Source organism: Pantherophis guttatus, chromosome 2 (assembly GCF_059756535.1).
Source record: "Pantherophis guttatus breed Tessera chromosome 2, ASM5975653v1, whole genome shotgun sequence".
In the NCBI taxonomy this organism is placed as follows: Eukaryota; Metazoa; Chordata; class Lepidosauria; order Squamata; family Colubridae; genus Pantherophis; species Pantherophis guttatus.
Genome location: NC_142064.1, coordinates 254,632,656 through 254,657,307, shown reverse-complemented (window position 1 = coordinate 254,657,307; position 24,652 = coordinate 254,632,656). Strand labels below are relative to the sequence as shown.

General features: G+C 44.3%; 1 protein-coding gene and 1 non-coding gene across 6 annotated transcripts in view; both read left to right on the top strand.

Annotated features, from left to right (window-relative positions):
* Nucleotides 1-6,689, top strand: part of FLOT1 (flotillin 1) — a 28,888-nt gene extending 22,199 nt beyond the window's left edge. For 3 of the 5 annotated variants that reach the window (XM_034421571.3, XM_087888124.1, XM_087888125.1), the window contains exons 12-13: nucleotides 2,704-2,868; nucleotides 3,678-6,689. In XM_034421571.3, coding sequence (XP_034277462.1) covers nucleotides 2,704-2,868; nucleotides 3,678-3,713 — 201 coding nt within the window. In that variant the 3' untranslated portion in view covers nucleotides 3,714-6,689. The remainder of the gene's footprint in view (nucleotides 1-2,703; nucleotides 2,869-3,677) is intronic. The other 2 variants (XM_034421570.3, XM_087888126.1) reach the window with 1 other exon arrangement.
* A 5,736-nt stretch (nucleotides 6,690-12,425) lies between these two features.
* On the top strand, nucleotides 12,426-12,513 carry TRNAY-GUA (transfer RNA tyrosine (anticodon GUA)). Its single transcript is given in 2 exon segments — nucleotides 12,426-12,462; nucleotides 12,478-12,513. It is a non-coding gene; the product is annotated as a tRNA-Tyr (tRNA).
* The last annotated feature ends 12,139 nt before the right edge of the window (nucleotides 12,514-24,652 follow it).

The window sequence follows — 24,652 nt, the reverse complement described above, 5'->3', positions numbered from 1 at the left end:
CAGTTAGTCCTTGGCTTATGACTTAATAATTGAGTCTGGAATTACCATTGTAAGTCATTGCAGTCATTAAGTGGTTAACACATGACCAATTTTATCCAATTGATGTTTTTTGCTGGAAACCAGAAGTATATGGCAAAAACCAGCAAAAAAAATGCCAAAAATCACAGTCACATGACCAGAGGATGTTGGGAACAGCTGTAAACGCGGGTTGGTTGCCAAGCGTCCCAAAATGAAGTCATAAGAGGAGGGTGCTACCATTATCAGAACTTTGAAATTTGGTCCTGGTTATGTTCTGTAATGTTTGTAAATAATATTTTTTTAAAAAAAGAAGAAGATGGAAAGTGATGTTTCCAAAAGCTTTCTCTAGGAACCCCAAAACAAAGACATATTTATGGAGTTCGTTCTCCATACTGATTCCTTCTGGCTTTGGCACACATTTGTGACTCCACATCCCAGAATTGTCCTTTTACAGATAGTCCTCGGCTTACGTCCATTCGTTCAGCGACAGTTCAAAATTATAGCAGTGTTGGGGGGAAAAATGGACCTATTAACCAGTCCTTAAAAGTTTCAGCCATCGCAGCATTCCTGCAGTCAAGATGATTGCGAACTGGCTGCTTGTGTACCTAACTTGCAACTTTGACATCTCGGGAAACTGTTGTCATGTGGTCGTCATTTGTGATCTTTTTGGCGGCTTCACAGAAACAAAGTCAGTGGGGAAGCCAGCAGGAAAAGTTGCAAGTTGCTCCAGAAAGTCACTCCCACTTTTTCTCCAGCCCACAGCCCATCCCTTACCTACATTCAGCCTCCACTGGCTCTCCCAAGCTATCCCTCAGGCTGCCCCTCAGGGCACCTTCACACCAGGGGTGGAATCCAGCAGGTTCTGACAGGTTCTGGAGAACCGGTAGCAGAAATTTTGAGCAGTTTGGAGAACCAGCAAATACCACCTCTGGCTGGCCCCAGAGTGGGGTGGGAATGGAGATTTTGCAGTATCCTTCCCCTGCCACGCCCACCAAGCCACGCCACGCCCACCAAGCCACGCCCACAGAACCAGTAGTAAAAAAATTTGGATTTCACCACTGCTTCACACCCCTGACTTAGAATTTCTGCCTCTTCCTGCTTAATGACCCACGTGTCCTGGATTTACAACAGCAACCAGGATTGCCCAGGATTGCTGTTATTAAGCAATGTGGTCATGTAATGTCTGCTTGCAATTGCCACCATAAGGTGAGGACTAACTGTACAGTCTTCGACTTATTGAGCCCAAAATTTCTGTTGCTAAGCGAGACAGTTGTTAAGTGAATTTTGACCCATTTTACAACCTCTCTTGCCACCGTCCGTTAAGTCAACCGCTGCAGTTGTTCACTTAGCAACACGGTTGTTAAGTGAATCTGGCTTCCCCCATTGACTTTGCTGGTTAGAAGGTCACAAAAGATAATCACATGACCCCGGGACACCGCAGCGGTCATAAGTATGAACCAGTTGCCAAGCCTCTGAATTTTGATCCCATGAACCATGGGGATGCTACAACGGTCGTAAGAAATGGTCATAAGTCACTTTTTTCAGCGGCGTTGTAAGTTCAAATGGTCACTAAATGTAAGTCAAGGACTACCTGTAATTCGGGAGAACCAGGTGCGGTTTGCTATTTGACTGGTGGATATGGTTGTGGGCCGCAGGCCTTTTGCAGTTATCCGTAATCTAAGTCAGAGGTGTCAAATTCAAGACCCGCGGGCTGGATTTGGCCTGCGGGATGCTTAGATGTGGCCTGCAAGGCTTCCCTGGAAACAGCAAAGAACCGGCCTGCGGTGCCTCTGCCAGCGAAAATGGGGCCCAGCCTCCCCCCAGCTCTGTTTTCGCTGGCAAAGGGCTAGCAAAACAAACTAAAAACAAAAGAAGAAATGTTTCCCCTTTTGAATTTGAGCATGCAACAAGGGACAGGAAAGGAGAAAGGAAAAGAGGAAAGACAAAAAGAAAGATGGGAAGATGGGAAGAGAGCAAGGAAGGAAAAAATAAGGAAAGAGGGGAAGGAAGAAGAAAGAAAAAAGAAAAAAGAAAGAAGGAAGGAGGAAGGAAGAAAAAAGAAAGGAGGAAGGAAGGAAGACAGACAGGAAGGAAGGAAGGAAGAAAAAAGAAAGAAGGAAGAAAGGAAGTATGGAAAGAAAGAAAGAAAAGAAAGAGAAAGAAAGAAAAAGAAAGAAGGAAGAAAGAAAGAAAGGGAAGGAAGGAAGGAAGGAAGGAAGGAAGGAAGGAAGGAAGGAAGGAAGGAAGGAAGGAGACTATAATCAGAGTGAGGAAGAGTCTGAGGGAAGTCTTGCCTTAGCACTTGGCCACCACTGGTGCACCACCAGCACGAGTGACATCGAGCTGGCCACGGCCACCACGGCCATGCCCCCCCGGCTGCCCCGAAATCACACATAACCCTAATTCAGCCCTCAATGAAATGAGTTTGACACCCCTGGTCTAAATGGTCCCTTTGATGGTAATAATATTTTGCTTTCATATACTATTTTGCGCTGGAAAAGTCTTCAATTAGAACTTTCCCTAATTTTTTTTCCCCACCCCAACAACCTTGTAAGGTAGGTTGGTCAGAGAGAGAAGCCCAAAGTCATCTCCTCCCGCTCTCCTGACTTGAACAGCAATCTCTATATTCACGTTTGCTATCTTAAATCATTGGGCTACCCTCTGTCTTCGACCTTCCCTTCACAGATAGCCGACGAGATCAGCAAACCATTGGCTTCCGTGAGTAAGATCACCATGGTGTCGAGCGGGAACGGAGATGTGGGTGCCGCGAAGATGACTGGGGAAGTCCTGGAAATCATGAATAAACTGCCTGACACTGTTGAGAAACTGACCGGTGTTAGCATCTCTCAGGTATCACTCAAGGATTGCTGAGCTGCAGGGAGGAAGGGGTGGAGCAAATATAAAGCCCTTCTCAGTAGAAACTAGCTAGAGTAAATATGTAGTTACCTATCCTAGCTTCCATTCCATATTTAGTGGATTAAATAGAACCCGAAATCTGAGCTGTATGGAAGGAGGAATAATAATTGGTTGGAGACAAAGATGAGCAATACCTTCTTGTTATTTCTAGGTTTCATCTGGAAGTAGGTAGCCTGAGATACTTTTAATGAGTGTGCTTGCTAGGAATGCTGGGAGTTGTAGTTTTTCCACATTTAGTGTGCCACAGATTGCCTATCCCCTATGCCAGTGGAGAACTTTTCTGTTCTAGTGGCTGTTTCGTCTCAATCAACCTTGCCCAATCTAAACATCTTTCAGATGAGAGCTCTTTAATTTCCAGAATTCCCCAGCGAGCATGAGTATTGTTGAGATCTCTTGGGGATGAAGAAGCAAAACACCTAATAGCAATAGCACTTAGACATATGTACCGCTTCACAGTGCTTTTACAGCCCTCTCTAAGCGGTTTACAGAGTCAGCCTATTGCCCCCAAACAATCTGGGTCTTCATTTTACCCACCTCAGAAGGATGGAAGGCTGAGTCCAACCTTGAGCCTGGTGAGATTCGAACTGCCAAATTGCAGTCAGCTGGCAAGTCAGCAGAAGTGTACTGCACTCTAACCAGTGTACTGCGCCACTGCTTTAATTCATATTTCAGTGGGGAAAGTGTCCATGTTCATGGAAGTGATGGCTGAAATTTAATTTTTGGGGTGGGCGCTGTCTCTCCAGCAGATGAATCAGAGGAAACCAGGACGGATGAACTGACGGCTCAGAAGGAGAAGGAAAAGTCTTCTTGAGGGTGAACACCCATGAATCATCATCAATATGCACCCATATTTAGCGTTCCTCCTATCGGTGCCCTCCTGTGAATACCAAACCTTTCTTATGGACAAGATTGTTGCATGTCGACCAGTATCTGCAAATGTTGAGGTCTTGTTACTCTGCTGTAGCACCGTGATAGCTGGTGATGTCGCAGGGTGGACCTGTGTATACTGATTTCCACCGTAAAACAGGATCCTGTTGTTCCTTTCCTTGATGCTGTTTTTGCTACCTGAGCCTGCTGGTCACTAGATACCTTTTCCTATAAGCAAGCTATCCTCAAGGATCTAACAATGGTTCTAGTTCTAAAAAGACTGGGAAAGATATAAGGATGGAGTAAGGATGAAGGTTGAAACCCAAGATCTGTTCTTTTTAAAGGCCAGGTGGGTGACAGGGATTTCTAGCAAGGTGAGGTAATTTAGGGTCTTGTTCAGTCGTTTCCCTAAAGAGTTGCCGCCTATGTAAAGAGAGGAATTCGGTTTTACAGTTCTTATCAAACCTAGTGATGGGTGGGTAGCCCAGTTCTGTTGATCTAAACCAAGGGTGGGAAACGATGGCCCCTTTTAGGACTTGTGGACTTCAACTCCCAGAATTCCTGAGCCAGCCATGCTGAGTTCAGCCATGCTGGCTCATGAATTCTGGGAGTTGGTCCACAAGTCCTAAAAGAGGCCATCGTTCCCCACCCCTGATCTAACCCTTCCCAACTTGCTTCATATATCAACATCTCCATGTGTGTGCCATAGTGTTTGGTGCTACTTGTAGCTAAGATTCCTCAACTTAGCAAACTTCTTCCTTTTGGGTCTTTTGTCTTTTTCTTCTGTCCTCGCCTCGCCACCACCTTCCCAGTCCTTAATCTCACTTTTGGAGGGGGAGCCTATGTCCACAGCAGCTTTCCTGTGTTAAATCAGAAAGATCTCCCTGCCAAGAAGACAATTCACACGGCAACAAGAGACTCCCTCAGGATATGAATGTTCTAATAGGCCTCTCTTCTGCCTGCATGTTCATTTCCTTTTAAAATCGTCATCTGAATGTGCCTTATATCTGTTTGAACTAACGGATTAGATATATATATCATTTCCCTAAAAGGGAAAATATAAAAGGCCCTCATTTTCACTGTCTAGTTATTATTATCTCTGCCCCACGTTTTTGAATGCTCCCTGAAGCTTTTCAGTTTTGTACGGTAACTGCTGATGCTTGTCCCAAATTGTTAAAGGAGGCCACCTGCTCATATCTTCATGAAGCACACTCGGTCAGACGGTAGCCCTTCTACGGTGGCTTAAATATCACCCCTGGACCTGTGCTTTTGGATTCACATATGCCGTGTTTGGCCTACTTGCTTGCTTGTGTGTTATGGCCTCAGCATGGTGCCTTGTCTATGTTCGTCTGAAGAGAAGGACAGTCCATTCTTCATACTACTAAGAATAAAGGCCAAGATTAATTAATGCCTTCTGTGTATCCATTTCTACTTTCTGGTCCATGTTTTCACCATCTAATACTTGAACCTTGCTTGAGTACAGGTAGTCCTCAACTTACGACCACAGTTGAGCCCAACATTTCTGTTGCTAAATGAGGAATTTGTAAAGTAAGTTTTGCCCCTATTTTACAATTTTTCTTGCCACATTTCTTAAGTGAATCACTGCAGTTAGTAACACATTTGTTAAGCGAATCTGGTTTTCCTACTGACTTGGCTTGTTGGGAGTTTGCAAAAGGGAATCACATGACACCCCCCCCGGGACATTGCAACCGTCATAAATGTGAGTCAGTTGTCAAGCATCTGAACGTAAATCACGAGACTATGTGCACTAAGTCACTGCAGTGTGTTCTGTGTCACTGTAATGGTCGTACGTGTGAAAAATGGTCACAAGTCACTTTTTTCAGTCCCGTTGTAACTTTGAACAGTCACTAAATGAACTGTTGTAAGTCGAGGACTACCTGTATAGAAAATACATGGCGCAAGCTGCATTTCTTCTGTTTTCACATGTGATCCTGCTTTATCAGTATAGATATAATACGAATTTTGTCTGCATAATCTCTAACATTCCTTTGGATTGCAGTTGGAGTGATTATTTATTATGGTTGGTTACACAGCCATCCAGATGATTAGGCTGAGGTTGGCATTTTTTTATCCACCTATCAAGTTCCTCCCAAAGACCTGGGATAGGCACACATTGTTGTGGAATATTAAATTTATCATCACAGAATGTAAGCTGTTCCAAGTAAAGCTGCCTTTTGCAATTGACCGATAGCGATTTTTGTCAATGCCAATGATGTTCAACGTTGCTTGAGATTGTTGTTGTTATTATATCACACATTGATGGTCAATGCAAGGGAGAGAACCTATGTAATACTCCTGCTTTTTATATTCCCCATAACAACAACCCTGTGAGGAGGGTTGGGCTAAGAGAGAGTCACTGGCCCCAAAATCACCCAGCCGCCTTTCGTGCCTAAGACAGGATTGGAACTCACCGTTTCTTGGCTTCCAGGCCAGCATCATAACCACTACACCAAACTGGCTCTAACCATGAGTATCTAGGAGCCCCAAATTGTATTTCTCTCAGTGTCTAAGCCAGGGGTGTCAAACTTGTGGCCCGCAGGCCAGATGCATCATGCGTTGGCCATCCTCAACCCCATTTTAGCAAAGGGGGGGAAAGTTGTGATATGTCACATGATGACGTCACAAATTTGACACCCCTGGTCAAAGCCATGCAAGCTGCTATGTAAAGAGAGGTTTGAGCTGTCAGGAATTTTTACTGTGGATAATAAAGAGATCATACAGCTAATTTAGTGGATGGTTTCACATATTCTGTGAGGGCATAATACGTATTGCTTCATTTGCTTTTTGTTCAGTATGTATGAACCCAGTTCTTTGTTTGTAAATCAAAGCGTATGGCAAAATATATAGATTTAAGCCATTAAAATAAACCTTGGTTTTGCGTGATCCATAAATGCAGCTGGGCTTGGTACAAGGCAGTGTTGAACCTCAGCAACTTCAAGATGTCTGGACTTCAACCCCCAGAATAACCCAGCCAGCATAGCTGGAATAAGGCAACCTTCTATGGGTGACCCATCTAGCCAAAAATACTCCATCTAGCAATTGGGCCGTTAACGCCTTGCTGTGTAACTCCAAAAGAGGAGGCAGAAGGGCACCTTTCCAAGCGCAACGCAAATTCAGAGCGCACAACTGATTTAAATAGAAATACAAGGCATTGGACACAAATGGGGATGCTTACCAGCTTCATCCAACTTCCCAAACGTGCTGTTGATGCATACATAACCAAATTCTCGGTCTAAGGTTGCAGTCTGAATCTGGTTGTCTAAAAAGCAATTTTGTTCATGCTGGTAAGTTGAGATTACAGCTTCCACATTTGATGGCACTGAATGTTCTGGAACAGTGGCCCCCAACCTTTTGGGCACCAGGGACTGGTTCCATAGAGAGAGTTTTTTCCATGGACTGGAGGGGGTGGGGTTTGGTGTGCTGCGTGCATCCCATGGATGGGGCCTCGCTTGTTTGCGCAGCCGGGTTTCTGGCATGCCGCTGCCTGGTGCCTGTCCATGGACCAGGGGTCGGGGACCCCTGTTCTCGAGGCCTCCACACAGTTGGAAGGTGCCCCCTTGGGAACGGTTTGCATTAGAGGACTCCAAGTGGATTTCTGTTGTCGCATTTTATTTCAGAGTATTCTCTGTAACAAGCGGGCAACGAGATGGCTCAGTGGTTAAGACGCTGAGACACGTTTGAGACCCGAGTGCCACATGATGGGGCGAGCTCCCATCCTCACCCCAGCTCTGCCAACCAGCAGTTCGAAAGCATACAAATGCAAGTAGATAAATAGGTACCACTTCGTTGGGAAGGTAACAGCACTCCGTGATGTCATGTTGGCCACATGACAATGGAAATTTCTTCAGATAGCACTGGTTCAATGGCCTTGAAACGGAGAATGGGTACCAGCCCCTATAGTCAGCAACGACTAGCGAAATAAAATCCCAATGAACTCATTTATCCTTTTATTCTCTGTAACAAGGTGGGTGCTGTCTCCATAAGAACCTAAGAAGCTTTCAACTGGCTTGAAATATTAGTTTCCTGCCCCAAAGGGGGCAAATAATGTATGATTTCACAATGCCTGCCAATCCATGATACACAGATAGTCCCAAAGGTGCTTTTTTCAAGAGGCAACTGGACTTTCTGGTTTTTTCTTTGAAGACATTTTGCCTCTCATCTAAGAAGCTTCTTCAGCTCTGACTGGATGGAGGAGAAGGGAAGGATTTATACTCCTTGCAGACAGCTGGTCATTTGCATTTTAGCGAGTTGTTAAGGCTACCTGGAGGTTTATCTGTGTCCTCAGGGTCACCTGAGTGGTGCAAATGGGTGTGGAGCCTTCTTGGAACTGTTGAAAGGACTGTGTTGTAGATTGGAGATAGATGATGCATCCCTCCCCCTCTGTTGAGTCCAATTGCCTCTTGAAAAAGCACTTTTGGGACAACCATGAACTGGATGACTGAGATTCTCCATAGATACGTAGATAGTTGATTATAGTTGGTCTAGTGGCCAAGAAGTTTTCAAAATATTGATGCATATGCAAGGATTGTATTTCAACAGAGGGATAGTATCAAGGTCACGAGAAGCGTTAGTATTGCTTTATACTGCACTGGTAAGGTCACCCTTGGAATATTGCATCTGGATTTCACCGCGATACACAAAGGATGTTGAGACACAAGAAACTGTTGTGACCTAGGCCCAAATAGTTATTACCGGACACAATCAGTCCTAAATGAACATATTTTATTAGAACAGCTTACTTCATTCTCAGCTTAGTCCAAATTAATTCCAAAACAAATCCTTCATAAACAGTCCTTCGGCCTTATCACCAACCTTTGTCTTCTTTGGCACCCCGCCAAAGGCTTTTCTTGGCAAAACTCCACGAAGTTCAGAAGCAAGAGACTCTGACAAGAAACAAATGTAGCAACGTTGCTTTCCTACAAAGAGCCTTTGCTGCTCTTTTAAGCCTTCTGGGAGAGGCCAATCATCTCCTGGCCTTACTCCCAAGTTGTCCTTTTTGCTTTAGCTAGTCTTGCCTTCTGACAGCTCTTCGCATGCATGCACTAGGACAGGGGTCTGCAACCTTTAATACTCAAAGAGCCACTTGGACCCGTTTCCCACAGAAAACAAAACACTGGGAGCCGCAATGCCTGGGTGGGCGTGGCCAACTTGACACTCCCCCTGGTCACATGACCCCCCCAGCCACGCCTGGTGGGCGTGGCCAACTCAGCATCACTCCCACCCAGCCACAAAACATTTTGAACATGTGTATTGGAGGGTAGGGTGCAGTCAGCTGTCAAACTAAATAAAAAATAGAATAGAATAGAATAGAATTCTTTATTGGCCAAAGAGATTGCAGAAAAAAATGCTTTTAAAAGCCTCTGACGATCAGGCAACTCAGCTGGGATCTCAGAGGCTTTTAAAAGCATTTTTTTTTCCTACAATTTCTTCGGCCGAGCGGTTTGGCTTGCATTTGGGAGGTTCCCCCCACCACCACCCCTTTCGGCTGTGCACGGAGCGAATCGCTTACTTAGCTTCTCACCGAGTAGCAGTGACTTCCTAGATAGCAAGGCGAAGAGTGACTGGGACTCTCTTCTTCCTTCTCTTATCCGGCGAAGGGAGGAGGAGTGGGGGACAGATGGGGCCAACCAGGTGAGCAGTCTCTTCTTTTCTCAAGCCACGAGAGGAGTGACTGGGGCGATGGGCGGGGCCAACCACGTAAGGAGTGACTGGGAGGGGAGCAAGTCTCTTCTCTTCTCAAGCCACGCGAGGAGTCACTGGGCCCGGGATGAATGGATGGATGAAATCAGCTGGTACTACTGGTGAAAAAGTTAACTACCGGTGGGTGCGACAGGGAGCCACAGGTGAAGGGTGAAAGAGTCGCATGCGGCTCCGGAGCAGCGGGTTGCTGACCCCCGCACTAGGAACAGGCTTCCAGGCTCCAGAGTTAAAATAAACCAGCAGACAAGAATTTCCTTTGATAACAGAATTGGCAGCAACCCAATGGCTGCTTGCCAACAGTTTTTACTTACAAAGGGAGGTTTATCTCCTCCGACCAAAAACATCAAAATCCACAAAAGCCCAAAGAATATTCAAGTCCAGTCCAAAAAATCAGTCCAAGCAGAGCATATAACAAAGTTCCAGAAATGCAGAATGACTTGTTAGCTTTCAGTTTTGTGTGTCACAAAGCCTGAATGGCCACCACACCCCCTTTTATCCCCTGTGGGGTGTGGTCCAGTGACTCAGCTTAATCTCTGGCATGCCTCCTTCTCTGCTGCGCACGCTTGTCTTTCCGACGCTGTCGGGGATCCAGCCAAGACTTATCTCCGTCGCTGTCTAACTGCAGCTGCTCGGAAGTGCCTGGCTCCTGGCCTATCTCTTGGCCTTCAGAGGACACCTGAGGCATTGCCAGAGAGGAGGGTCCTGGAGAGGGAGGCCTTGCCAACTCCTCTCCTTCACTTTCGGAGTCTTCTCCCTCCGATAAGGCGGGCTCGGGGGTTGGAGTCACAACAGAAATGGTATAGAGCCGTGATGGCGAACCTATAGCATGCGTGCCAGAGGTGGCACACAGCACTCACTCTGATGGCACGTGAGCCGTCGCCCCAGTTCAGCTCTGCTGCGCATGCATGCGTGCCTCCCACCAGCCACCTGGTCTTCGGGTCTCTGCTGCACACGCGTGGGGGTGGGGCATGTGCAGGGGCCCGCGTACATTTGGGGGGTGGGGGCATGTGGGGGTACACGCATATGTGCAGGGGGGGTGGGGTGCATTGCATTTTGGGGGGTTTGCACATGTGTGTGTGCTTTGGTCACTCGGTCTGGAAAAGGTTAGCTATCACTGGTATAGTGTTTCCTGCTTGAGCAGAGGCGGTTGACAACAAGAGTGTCAATGCCTGGAATGCACTACCTGACTCTGTGGTTTCATCCCAAACCCCCAAAATTTTAACCTAAGACTGTCTACTGTTGACCTCACCCCATTCCTAAGAGGTCTGTAAGGGGCGTGCATAAGAGCACCAGTGTGCTTACCATCTCTGTCCTACCTAACGTTTCCTCTATTTCAGGGGTGAAATGCTCCCGATCCGGTAGTGATGGTGGCGGGTGGTTCGGAGAACCGGTAGCAAAAATCCCTGCCCCCCCCCCCATGCCCAGCTGAGCTACACAATCATCAGAGGCTTTTTTTAAACTTTTAAAACCATTTTTTCTACAACCTCTTTGGCTGAAAAAATGCTTTTAAAAGTAAAAAAAAAAGCCTCTGATGATTGTGCGGCTCAGCTGGGATCATCAAAGGCTTTTAAAAGAAAAAACCCCCTTTTTTTTCTTTTAAATGCCTCTGACCATCCAAGCTGAGTTGCCTGATCGTCAGAGGCATTTAAAAGAAAAAAAAGCCCCTGCCGATCAGGCAACTCAACTGGGATCGTCAGAGCCTTTTGAAAGCATTTTTTTACAACCTCTTCCCCGAAGAGGTTGTAGAAAAAATGGTTTTAAAAGTTAAAAAAAAAAAATTGGCCACGCCCACCCAGTCACATTACCCCACCACCACCAAGCCATGCCCACAGAACCCGTAGTAACAAATTTTAGATTTCACCCCTGCTCTATTTGTATCTATTTTATGTATCCAATCCATGTTTATACTTATTACCTAATACTTTCTTGATAGATAGATAGATAGATAGATAGATAGATAGATAGATAGATAGATAGATAGATAGATAGATAGATAGATAGATAGATAATCTCCAAGGTTGCTTCCAACTCTGCTATTCTGTTCATGACTCCTTCTGGATAGGATTATGTCTTAGTTTTGATTCCCTCCTTTCCCACTCTTTTAACAGGCTGCAGCTGAAACGGGCTTCTCATTTAATTCAGCAGGTTTTTTAATCCCCCCCAATATTCTCACACGATTTATTGGATCCAGACACTAAGCAGCCCTTCCCGAACTCCAATCCCCGTGTGTTGATTTAAGTGGGGAAATGAAGTGAGCCGATCCGAGGCTGTGCAGCTGTGTGTGAGTACAATTCAACACTGAAAACGCCAGCTGCAAGGGGCAGCGGATTTCACAGCAGCCCTGTGAGACACGACGTGACAGATGCCTGGTTGGCAAAAGAATGGCAGAGAACAAAAGGAACATCTGCTGGGCCCCCCTTCCTATGACTCAGGGCCGTTTCCTCTCCAGGATGACGCGAGGCTCACACATCCTGCCTGCAAAGGGACAAAAATCCATCAGGCTTAAGTGCAGAGTTGGCTGCTTGCCATTAGCTATTTAGCCTGCATGAAATTATTTTTTTTCCCAGTCTGTGAGGGGAACTGGGGAGGGGGGGGGAGATCCAGATTAGAAAGCGATGTGCTTCCGTTTAATCATTCTTGAAAGTAAACTTTCTAAATTCCCGCCCATCTTGGATCATCAGAATTCTGTTCCTTATGCTGCTCTCTGGCACTTGGCCTAGTTTGGGTCTAATCGCAGTTTCCATAAGTCACAGCACCTCTCGGGTTGCACCTGCGTAGAACTCACTCCAGGCTATTTCAAGGAATGCAAAACCAGCTCATATTATACTGTTGGCATCAACAGATAATCTTATCTACCAAAAGAAAAAAAGAGAGAGAGAGAGAGAACAAGGACAGGCAGCTTTCCTTCGATAGCTCAGCTGGTAGAGCGGAGGACTGTAGAAGCCTGCTTGAGTCATCCTTAGGTCGCTGGTTCGATTCCGGCTCGAAGGAAATTGTTTTTGGAGCCATTTTGTTCTCGTGGTTAAGGCACCTGTCTGGAAAACAGGAAACGTTTTAATGTATTTTAATATTTGTATTGTGTGTTTTTAATTTTGGCTGTTCACCGCCCCGAGTCCTTCTGGAGAGGGGGCGGTATAAAAATTTAATAAATAAAATAAAATAAAATAAATAAACAGTGAGTTCTAGTTCTGCATTAGGCACAAAGCCAGCTGGGTGACTTTGGGCCAACCACTGTCTCTCAGCCCAACCTACCTCATAGGGTTGTTGTCAGGGGTGGGCTTCAAAAATGTTAGCAAGGGGTTCTCTGCCTGGTTGCTGGGTGGGCGTGGCCATGGTGGGCGTGGCCTAGTCAGACTCCTGCACCACAGGGGGGAGGGCTTTTTGTCCTCTCCGGGCTCCGGAGGCTTTTCTTGAGCCTCCAGGAGGACGAAAATGGCCTCTCCAGGCTCCAGCGGCCCTCTGGAGGCCGGCTTTCTCAAACTTGTGGTAGGCCCATTTTTTTGCCCTCCCCAAGACTCTCTGCGCGCCCGGCACTTTCCTGCATCCAAAATGGGCCGCGTGGAAACTCCTGGGAGGGGGCGGGTGGGAGGGGTCAGCCAGGAGTGGGATTTGGAGGTTCTCCGAACTGCACAGAATCTTAGCTAGAGGTTCTCCCAAACCCCTGCGAACCCCCAGGAGCCTACCCCTGGTTGTTCTAGGGAAAATAGGAGGAGGAAAGTGTGTTGGATAGGAGGGAGAAGGGCGGTTCAGAAATGTGAAACACAAATAAATTAAATAAATCTTTAGCAAGTGATTAGCAAAAATAAAGGCAGGATACAAACAAAGAATCAAATTCGAGAATACTGTCTTTAATATAGAAGTAAAGGCCGGTAGCTCCGATGCTGCCAGATGACTCAATTAAGTTGAACCTTCTTCCCTAAAAGACATTTTTTCATCGGCCACGTGGTTTACCTTCAGATGGTTGACATTTGACTCACATTTACGATGGTTGCAGAGTCCCTGGGTCATGTAATCCCCTTTAGCAACCTTCTGACAAGCAAAGAGCCCTGGTGGCGCAGCAGACTAAAGCTCTCTTATTAACATCAGCTGTCTGCAATTACTGTAAGTTCGAATCTCACCAGGCTCAAGGTTGACTCAGCCTTCCATCCTTTCTAAGGTGGGTAAAATGAGGACCCGGATTGTGGGGGCAATAAGATGACTTTGTATAAATATACAAAAGTATGAAGGCTATTGCTTAACGCATTGTAAGCCGCCCTGAGTCTCTGGAGAAGGGCGGCATATAAATAATAAAAAAAAAAGTCAATGGGGAAAGCCAGTTTCACTTAACAACCATTTTACTGATTTAACAACTGCAGTGCTTGGCTTTAAAAATGTGGCAAAAAAAAGTCGTAAAAATGGGGCAAAACTCACTTAATAAATTTTGGGCTCAAAGGTGGTCGTACGTTGAGGATTACCTGTATACATGATAAAGTTGATCAAAGTATTGAAGTGGTCGAACATGCATACATTGATTATTTTTTTAAACTAACCCAGGGATTCCCAACCCCCAGTCCATGGACCAACACTGGTCCGCGACATGCTAGAAATATTTCCGCGCAAACAAGCGAAACCCCATCTGCGGGATGCAGGCAGCATGTCAACTCTGAAGCGAACCTGGCTGAAGCCATCTTGTGCTGCCTCATAGTTGCCACGAAGCATGAGAGGGGGAAGGGAGGGGGAAAGTAGATAGCTCAGTTAACAGTCAAAACAAAAAGTTTCCTGTGGGAACCAAGGTCATTGTAACAGGTGGCTGTTGGAGGAGGAGACGAGCCTGCCATCCATCCTAATTGGACTATGTGACCGATGATACCTGGGAGGAGGGATTTTACTCTTTTAATTAGGTGAAAACTGCAGGAACTATCAGAGTTGGTTTTCACTGGCTGTGCCGATATGATGTATCCAATAAACATGTTCTTTGAGGAATCTACCTGCCTCGGAGTTCTGCTTTCAATGGGTTTGTTACTCGGAACGCTGCCATAGCACATGAAACCACACCGCGGAAAAACTTCTCTCCAGAGAACTGGTCTCTGGTGCCCAAAAGATTGGGGGCCATTGCAGTAACCTATCCTAACACATCCTATAGGGCTTCCCCCCTTTCCTCCTTCTTTCTGTAAAGTGGAATCTATCTTTCTATGCAAAGGAGTAGTATTCAGGACACTATGAACTTTATTTCTATGTCAAATTAAATATGCAACATGTCCTTTTTCTAGACCACTGGGAAGATAATCTGACCCAGTTTTTTTAAACTTGGCAAGTTTAAGAGATGTGGACTTTTCAACTCCCAGAATTCTCCCAGCCAGCTTTTTGGATGAGAAGTGAAATATTTTCAAGGGGGGGGGGAATCAAGAAAATCCAGTTGCCTTTTGGAAAAAGCACCTTTGGGACAACCATGACCTAGATCATTGAGAATCTCCATAGACAGACTCCAAAGTTCTGTAAAGCATTTCTTAGCATGAAAAGGTATGGGTCAACAGAGTTGATTCTGCAATCCATTAACCAAATTATGTCAAAATAAAACTTTCTTTGCATTTTCCAACACACTGAGCCTACTTGGACCAAGACTATGCAATCAAATTCCCCCAAGTTTAAAATGAAATATTTAAATGGCAAAGCTTTATTTTATGCTTACAGATGTTTGCCATTTATCTTCATTTTGAATAGAATAGAGCTGGAAGGGACCTTGGAGGTCTTCTAGTCCAGCCCCCTGCTGAACCAGGAGAACCTATACCATTTCAGACAAGTGACTGTCCAGTCTCTTCTTAAAAACCTCCAGTGATGGAGCACCCACAATTTCTGGAGGCAGGTTGTTCCACTGGTTAATTGTCCTCATTGTTAGGAAGTTCCTCCTTAATTCCAGGTTGCTTCTCACTTTGATTAGTTTCCAACCATGATTTCTTGTCCTGCCCTTTGGTGCTTTTGAGAATAATTTGACCCCCACTCTTCTTTGTGGCAGCCTCTCAAATACTGGAATACTGCTATCATGTCATCCCACATTTGAAGGCTCTATTTATTTATTTATTTATTTATTTATTTATTTATTTATTTATTTATTTATTTATTCAATTTATATACCGCCCTTCTCCTAGTGGACTCAGGGCGGTGCACAGCCAAAACTAAAATACATAACAATACAAAATTTAAAATTAATTAAAAGAATTATATACTTTGGCCCGAATTAAAACAATGCGAATTAAAACCCATTAACAGATTAAAACTAAACAATTAATAACAATTAAAAACTAAAAAAGGGGGCGGGGTTCACGCCAGCCCTGCTTGCTGAAAAAGAAGAGTTTTCAGGGCACGGCGAAAGACCCGGAGATCCGATTCTTATCTCCGGGGGCAAATCGTTCCAGAGGGCGGGAGCTGCCACAGAGAAGGCCCTCCCCCTGGGGGTCGCCAGCCGACATTGCCTGGCTGACGGCACCCTGAGGAGTCCCTCTCTGTGGGAGCGTACTGGTCGGTGGGAGGCTATCGGCGGCAGAAGGTGGTCCCGTAAATACCCAGGTCCTATGCCATGGAGCGCACCTTGAAGCGCACCCGGAAGACCACTGGAAGCCAATGCAGCTCACGCAGGAGAGGTGTCACATGGGAGCGACCCCTTGCTCCCATAATCCCCCGCACAGCCGCTTTCTGCACCAGTTGGAGCCTCCGGGTACTCCTCAAGGGGAGCCCCATGTAGAGAGCATTGCAGTAGTCCAGGCGGGAAGTGACGAGTGCCTGAGTGACTGTGCGTAAGGAATCCCGATCCAGAAAGGGACGCAACTGGCGAATCAGGCAAACCTGATAAAAAGCCCCCCTGGCCACGGCCGTCATATGCTCTTCTAAAGACAGCCGTGCATCCAGGAGGACGCCCAAGTTGCGAGCCCTATCTGTGGGGGCCAATAACTCGCCCCCAATAGCCAGCGATGGCACCAGCTGGCTATATCGGGACGCCGGAAGCCACAGCCACTCGGTCTTGGAAGGGTTGAGTCGGAGCCTGTTACTCCCCATCCAGATCCGCACGGCCTCCAGGCACTGGGACATCACTTCAAGGGCATCGTTGGGATGGCCTGGGGTGGAGATGTACAGCTGCGTATCATCAGCGTACTGATGGAACTCCACCCCAAAGCCACGGATGATTGATTAATCATTTTGATTTAAAAAAAACATAGACCAGGATATGTGCCTTAAATAGATCCATATTTAAGTTGAAGCCCACCTATCTTAAAGTTATCAAGGTTGAAAAATACATAACAAAATAACAGAGTTGGAAGGGACGTCTTCTAGTCCAACTCCCTGTTCAAGCAGGAGACCTTATACTATTTCAGAGAAATGGTTGTCCAATCTCTTCTTAAAAGCCTCCAGTGATGAAGCATCCATGACTTCTGAAGGCAGGCGATTCCACTGGTTACTTGTTCTCACTGTCAGGAAAGTTCTCCTTAGTTCTAGGTTGGTTCTCTCCTTGATAAGTTTCCATTCGTTGTTTCTTGTCCTGCCTTCTGGTGCTTTGGAGAATAGCTTGACCCCCTCTTCTTTGTGGCAGCCCCTCAAATATTGGAACACTGCTATCATGTCATCTCTAGTTTTTCTTTTCACTAGACATAGCCAATTCCTGCAACCATTTTTCATATGTTTTAGCCTCCAGCCCTCTAATAATCTTTGTCATTCTCTTCTGCACTCTTTCCAGAGTCTCAACATCTCAACACTAGAAGCATATGAAATGGCTCGCTAATACCAAAAGAATTAGGGCTGCCTTATATGACGCAAACTGTTCATTGCATTCCGGCCTCTTAGTAATATGAATTAGCTTCACTCCCCTCTTAACACACCCTCTTGGCTGGGATTTTTGCTTTAGCATCTGTCTAGAGAGGGTCAGTTCCAAAGATACGACTTCACCAGTTTGTACCGGTAGAAGAAATGTTAAGATTATGCAGTTGCAAGCAGGGAAATTCAACATTTGTGGCATGGAAGGTATGTAAGTCGTGTGGGGCTCTCCACTGACTCCCCAGTTCTCTAGCAAAGGTTTAACCAATATACAGGTAATCCTCAAAATATGACCACAGTTGAGTCCAAAATTTCTGTTGCTAAGTGAGACAGTTAAGTGAGTTTTGCCCAGTGGTGAAATTCAAATTTTTTTTACTACCGGTTCTATGGGTGTGGCTTGGTGGGCATGGTGTGGCTTGGTGGGCGTGGCTTGGTGGACATGGCAGGGGAAGAATACTGCAAAATCCCCATTCCCTCCCCACTCCAGAGGAAGGATACTGCAAAACCCCCATTCCCTGCCCACTGCTGGGGGAAAGACATTGCAAAATCCCCATTCCCTCCCCATTCCAGGGGAAGGATACTGCAAAACCCCCATTCCCTCCCCACTCCAGGGGAAGGATACTGCCAAATCCCCATTCCCTCCCCACTCCAGGGGAAGGATACTGCCAAATCCCCATTCCCTCCCCACTTCAGGGGAAGAATACTGCCAAATCCCCATTCCCTCCCCACTCCAGGGGAAGATACTGCAAAATCTCCATTCCCTCCCCTCTCTGGGACCAGCCAGAGGTGGTATTTGCCTGTTCTCCGAACTACTCAAAATTTCCGCTACCGGTTCTCCAGAACCTGTCAGAACCTGCTGGATTTCAACCCTGGTTTTGCCCTATTTTATGACCTTTCTTGACACAGTTGTTAACTGAATCACAGCAGTTATAAAATTAGTACAGATAGTCCTCAACTTATAATAGTTTGCTTAATGACCGTTCAAAGTTACAGCATTGAAAAAAGTGACATATGACCATTTTTCACACTTACGACCGTTGCAGCATCCCCATGGTCACGTGATTTACATTTGGATGCTTGACAACTTGTTCATGCTTATGACGGTTGCCGTGTCCTGGCGGGGGGGGGGTCATGTGACCATCTTTTGAGGCCGTCTGACGAGCAAAATCAATGGGGAAGCCAGATTCACTTAACAACCGTGTTACTAACTTTTAACAATTGCAGAGACTTCCTGTTTGCTGCTGGCCGCCGCCAGACGTTCCTTAGGGATCGTCAGCTTCCACTGCCTGTTAGAGCCGCCTTCACAACGGAACGGCGGCTCGAAAAAACTCCGTTCCCATGAGGAAACGGAGATAGAGCCGGCAGGGGTGGGTAGAACTCTCTGCAGAGTCCCAAAAGTTTTTCTTTTACTTTTGGGATGGAGCGGATGAGATGCCCCATATCCCCAGCCGTTGCTCCGGGCTTTGGGAGACCTCTGCTAATGCAGAGCCAGGCGTCAAAAGCAAGCTTGCGAATTTGACAGATTACTCAAAGAAAATGTGAGCTGGACCTGTAATACTGAAGCGCAAGTATTTTACTTATCTTTTAAAAATTACTTAAGAGAATAGAGGAAGAGAAAGAGGAAAAAAGTTTCTTTTTAAAATGGCGTCTGCCGCGGCTGGAGAAGAGTTTGAGAGGGAAAGTTCTTCCGTTTTTTATTATTACAATGTAGCGGAATAAATACCACTGGCTACATTTGTAGACAAAACTCCGCTCCTGTTTTTGTTTTTCTCTTTTTTCCCTGGAGGCTTGAGTGTTGCTGGCTGGAAGTCTTTTGTCTTGTTTTTTTTTTTTCTTCTTCTAACAAAGCCTGCTTAGGCGGAAACATGGCACTGAGGCTTGTGAAGTCAGACAAACAAATAGGTGGGGGGGATTCCCCCACCAAGAATTTAAAGCAATATGTTTTAACTCTTCAGTCCCAGAAACCTGATTTTAATATAATAGAATTTCTCTTAGAGGAGATTGAAAGAAGGGATGAGATTGTGAATCAGCAACTTGAAAAATTTAAGCAGGAAACTAAGGAATTGGTGAAATCCAAGTTTGACTTTTTGCAGCAAAAAATTTTAAAATTGCCAGAATTCATGATTCGGTTGGATACAAATACTAATTTACTAGAGTCAAAAATGGATGAAATTCAAGATAAATTGGACAATAGATTTCAAAAAATTGAAAATGATTTGTTAAATATTCAGGATTATAGTTCAGAAGAAAAATTTAAAATGGATGCTGACCAAAAGTCTGGTAATGTAGAATATCTGGAACAGAGGATTCAAAAAGAGGTTCTAAAGATACAATATAATTTCACAGAATATGCAATAAGACTTAGAGGTTTGCAGGAAAATAACAGAGATGACTTAAGGAAAATATCTTCTGAATTTCTAGCTGGGATTTTAAAGATTCAACCTGAGGAAGTGTTTTGTAGGATTGACAGAGCTTATCGAATAAACTCTTGGACTGCCAAGCAAAGGCAATTGCCTAGAGATGTGGTAATCTATTTTTCAGATAAAGAAATTAGGAATAAAATTGTGCAAAATTCCTTCAATTCTAATTTGCAATTGTATGGAAGAAAGATTTGGATTTACAAGGAACTCCCACCTAAGATATTAATGGAAAGGAAGAAATTTGGCTTTCTGGTGTCTGAGTTAAAAAGGAGAAATATTCAATTCCGGTGGGACGTCCCAGTTGGTATTATATTGAGATATCAAGGAGAAAGATACCAGTTAAATACTGTTGAAAGGGCGGAAGAATTTTATCAAAATAGGTTGAAAATGAATTTAACGTCTTCAGATATAATACAGGATAAGCAGAAGGAGCTGGAACTAAAGACAGAGACTGTACCAGATAAATTGCCTTTGGATTTATCGGATACCCCAGCTGGATTATCTACAAATTTGAGAGAAGTGCCATCTGATTTTAATGTGATGACTTATCAAGGCAAGGACAAGCATGGAAACCAATTAGAGGATATACAAGGGATAAAAAAGAAATGCGAGACACAAAAAATTAGGATGGAGGTCAAACCCACAAAAAGAAAACAAAAAAAGAAATAGGTTGTACAAAAATAGAAATTTCTAACCCAAGCAACAGTGAAGCCAGTGATTTTAAAATATGAATGATTATGTGAAAACATAGAGGAGGCGACATATTGGTCAATATCATCCTGAGGATAGTGGCAGATCTCTGCATTGCCGTAATTTTGGGACATGGAAAGAGCCTCAAATTGATGGTTTTGAATTATCTATTTTGAAACTTCTTTTTGTGTTGATAAATATATTATAATTATCTTGAATTATAAGGCAAGAGAATCACATTGGGACATGCAGAAGATCGGGTTGTTACCCAATACGATGATGGAAATTAATAATCCTGATGAAACCCACAATTATTATTATATGGAATACAATTATAATGTCACTCGGGTGGTTGTTTTTACTTTTATATATATAAGAAGATGTTTACTACTGATGGGGGCAGATATGATTGGAGATCTTGAATAAACTGTTGCATCCGCAAGCTATGTCACCCTATTATGGATGTTGGTTTTAACAATCCAGTGGAAAGACTTCAAGAAGATATTATATGGACTATAAATTTAAAGTTATTGTCTTTTCTTTTTTTTATTTAGATATAATGGAATATATATATATATATATTTTTAAGTAGTGTGGGCAGTGAATTAAAGATATCAAGAATTGTTGTGTATGGTAAATTTGTAAGACAGTGGGTGAATAAGCTAGCTACAGACTGATTAGTTCAAGAAAAGGGATTTTTAAGTGATACATTTAGGGGAGTGGAGGAAATGGATAGAGTGGAATAAATGTTAAATTAGATTTTATGGGGAGCCCGCTTTGAAATGTTATTAAAGTAGGACTTATTGTATAGTTTTAAAGTGGAAGGTGGTTTTGAATTGTTGCAATAATGCATAGATATAAAACACTATTATGCTAAATTAGAGTTATTTTATAATAGTTATAGTATAATGTGTTTGTTTTTTTTTGTTTTGTTTTTTTTTCTCTTCTTTTTTTCTGAAATGTATGGATAAAGGGGGATTTATAATACTTTTAGTAAGTAAAGGTCAGTATTTTGAGGAGGGAGTAAGTAATCTGTTATGAATTAGGGTTTTTTTTTGTTACGAAGAAGTCACAGGGGGGGAAGGGTGGGGAGGGGGGGTTAGGGAGGGGGGGGAGGGGGGGGAAAAAGGGGGAAAAATTTGTATTTGAAAACCTTTTCAATAAAAAAAAAAAAAAAAAAAAAAAAACAATTGCAGTGAGTCCCTTAACAAATATGGCAAGAAAAGTTGTAAAATGGGACAAAATTTCTCACTTAACAACATAAATTCTGGGTTCAATTGTGATCGTAAATCAAGAACTACCTGTAACTCAGTTAAGTGATTCTCGTTTCCCCATGGACTCGGCTTGTCAGAAAGTCACAAAAGTTGATCACATGACCCCAGGACACTGCGACCGTCATAAATAGGAACCAGTTGCCAAGCCTCTGAAGTTTGATCCTGTGACTATGGGGATGCTGCAAGAGTTTGTGAAAAATAGTCATAAGTCATTTTTTCATGTAACTTTGAAGGGTCTCTAAATGAATTGTTGTATATGGAGCAGCGGCACCAACTGGTGGTCCTTGAGAAAATGTTGGTGGTCCGTAGAAAAATTATTTGCATTTTTTTATATTGAACTAAATCAGGGGTCCTCAAACTACGGCCCCTGGGACGGATACCTGCAATGAACGTTGGTGTTGCTGCAGAGAGTCTCCCCCTTTGGGGTCTTTTTGTATGGGGCAGAGGGGGGCAGAAATTCCGACTTGGGGTCTGCTTCAGCCTCCTGGTGTGGGGCTTTGGGCGAAGGCTGAAGGCTGAAGGGAAGTGCCATTGGTGGTAAGGAGACGGAGGGCCTTGTTTTCGCTAGCAGAGGCACCACAGGCTGGTCCTTTGCTGTTTCCAGGCCATCCATCCCTACAGCCAGACCTAAGCACCCTGAGGGCTGAAACTGGCCCGCCGGCCTTGAGTTTGACATAGTGGTGAAATCCAAAATTTTTTACTACTGATTCTGTGGGCGTGGCTTGGTGGCTTGGGTGGGCGTGGCAGGGGAAGGATACTGCAAAATCCCCATTCCCTCCCCACTCCTGGGGGAAGGATATTCCAAAATCTCCATTCCCGCCCCACTCTGGGGCCAGCCAGAGGTGGTATTTGCCGGTTCTCCGAACTGCTCAAAATGTCCGCTACCGGTTCTCCAGAACCTGTCAGAACCTGCTGGATTTCACCCCTGCGCTGGTTAATCATCCTCAGTTAGGAAGTTTTTCCTTAATTCCAGGTTGCTTCTCTCCTTGATGAGTTTCCATCCGTTGTTTCTTTGTCTTGCCTTCCTTTCCATTCTCAATCTATTAGTTGCTCCTGCAAGCAAGAGAGAGCCAGCCTCTCCAGTCATGTGGTTAGAAAATAAATCTGGTGAAGCACGCAGGAAATATGATAGCTCCACACACAGCATGACGCACTGGAGCCTGGCTGCTACCATGTATAGAAAGGCTGAGCCCAACCCCACCTCCCTTCCTTCTCTGGCAGCCTCTTTCTCATCTGGCCTCATGAAACAGCCTGCTTAGCACTTCCTCCGTCTGCTTTTTACAGCCTTTGTTTACAGAGAGGGGAAAAAAGTGTACGCCAGAAGGAAATATAGTGTGTTTTTCCCTGCTATACCTCTCAGCAAACCCAGAAGGCCGTCCGTTTTGACACGGTGCCAATCTTGTCACAGTTCATTTGACACCTTAACTGATGTCTTCCATATGTGCTAGGCTCTTTTTCATGGTTTGGTTATAAGTGGAATTGCAATCGGAGACGTTTGGAGGGCATTCAAAATTGTATTGAAGAGAGTGCATGTTTGGTATAGTAATTAAAAGGGGCTGGCTTAGAAACCAGGAGGCTGTGAGTTCAAGTCCTGCCTTAGACATGAAAGCAAGCCCATTGGGTGACTTTGGGCCAGATTACTCTCTCTCTCAAGCCAATCCACCATCGTTTTTTTTTTGGAAAATCAGAGGAAGGAGTATTTATTTATTTTATTTTATTTCTATACCGCCCTTCTCCTGTGGGACTCCGGGCGTATTAGGTATGTTTGCTGCTTTGAGTTACTTATAAAGTAATAAAGATGGGATAAAAATGAATAAATCTTGGCTGATGTACTCTGAGAGCGTATGCATCAAGACAAATTCCTTGTGTGTCCAATCTGTATTGTTCATGGAGTCTCCTGAGTAGTTCATCTGGGAATTTTAAGTCTCACACCAGTGCATTAAAAAAAAATTTTTTTTTCTCCTGAAATCTAGGTTTCTGCCAGCACAGGGGAAGCAGATAGTGACTCAATAAAAAATATATGAATATTATCTAAAATACCAATGTAATATTAATAAAAATGTCAGTGGAGTTAATCAGGGCAGAGGCCCATTAAGCCAACAGCTTCTGATAAATTGCTTCTAGAAAGTTCCACCACTCACAATGGGTCACCTCAGCTGGCCAACAAAATTGATCTAACAAGGCAAGGAATAGGGAACAAGGCTGCTGAATGAAATGAGAATAAATTACGGTGTATTGTTCAGTGCATCAATATTGTCTCCCCAAAAATATATGAAAATAAATGCCATTGTTAAAGAAATGTTAAAGAGAATAATATGAGATATAATAATGTGATAATTTGTAAAATTTTGGATATGAGATTAAGCACAAAAGAATTGTAACCGATGGATACACTTTCTGTGATTGTAATGGATGATGATTATTTTTGTTTTGTTTAAAAAAATTTTTTTCCCCAATATTGTCTCCCCAGTGGTGGGTGACTAAGAACAGACAGTACTGTGGTTTTTTCTGTAATAAAAGGACCGCATTCCCTCCTTTCTGGCATTTTCCCATATAAATAATTTACACTTCTGTAGCTGGTAACGTGGTGGCTCAGATGCTGAGCTTGTCAAGCAAAAGGTCAGCTAGTTCAGCGATTCGAATCCCTAGTGCCGTGTTAACGGGGTGAGCTCCCATTACTTGTCCCAGCTTCTGCCAACCTAGCAGTTCAAAGCACGTATAAAATGCAAGTAGAAAAATAGGGACCACCTTTGGTGGGAAGATAAACAGCGTTCCGTGCACCTTTGGCGTTTAGTCATGCTGGCCACATGACCACGGAGACGTCTTCGGACAGTGCTGGCTCTTCAGCTTTGAAACAGAGATGAGCACCGCCCCCTAGAGTCAGGAACGACTAGCACACATGTGTGAGGGGAACCTTTACCTTTTTAGCTGGTAATATATTTTCCAGTCAATCTTTGCTGATCA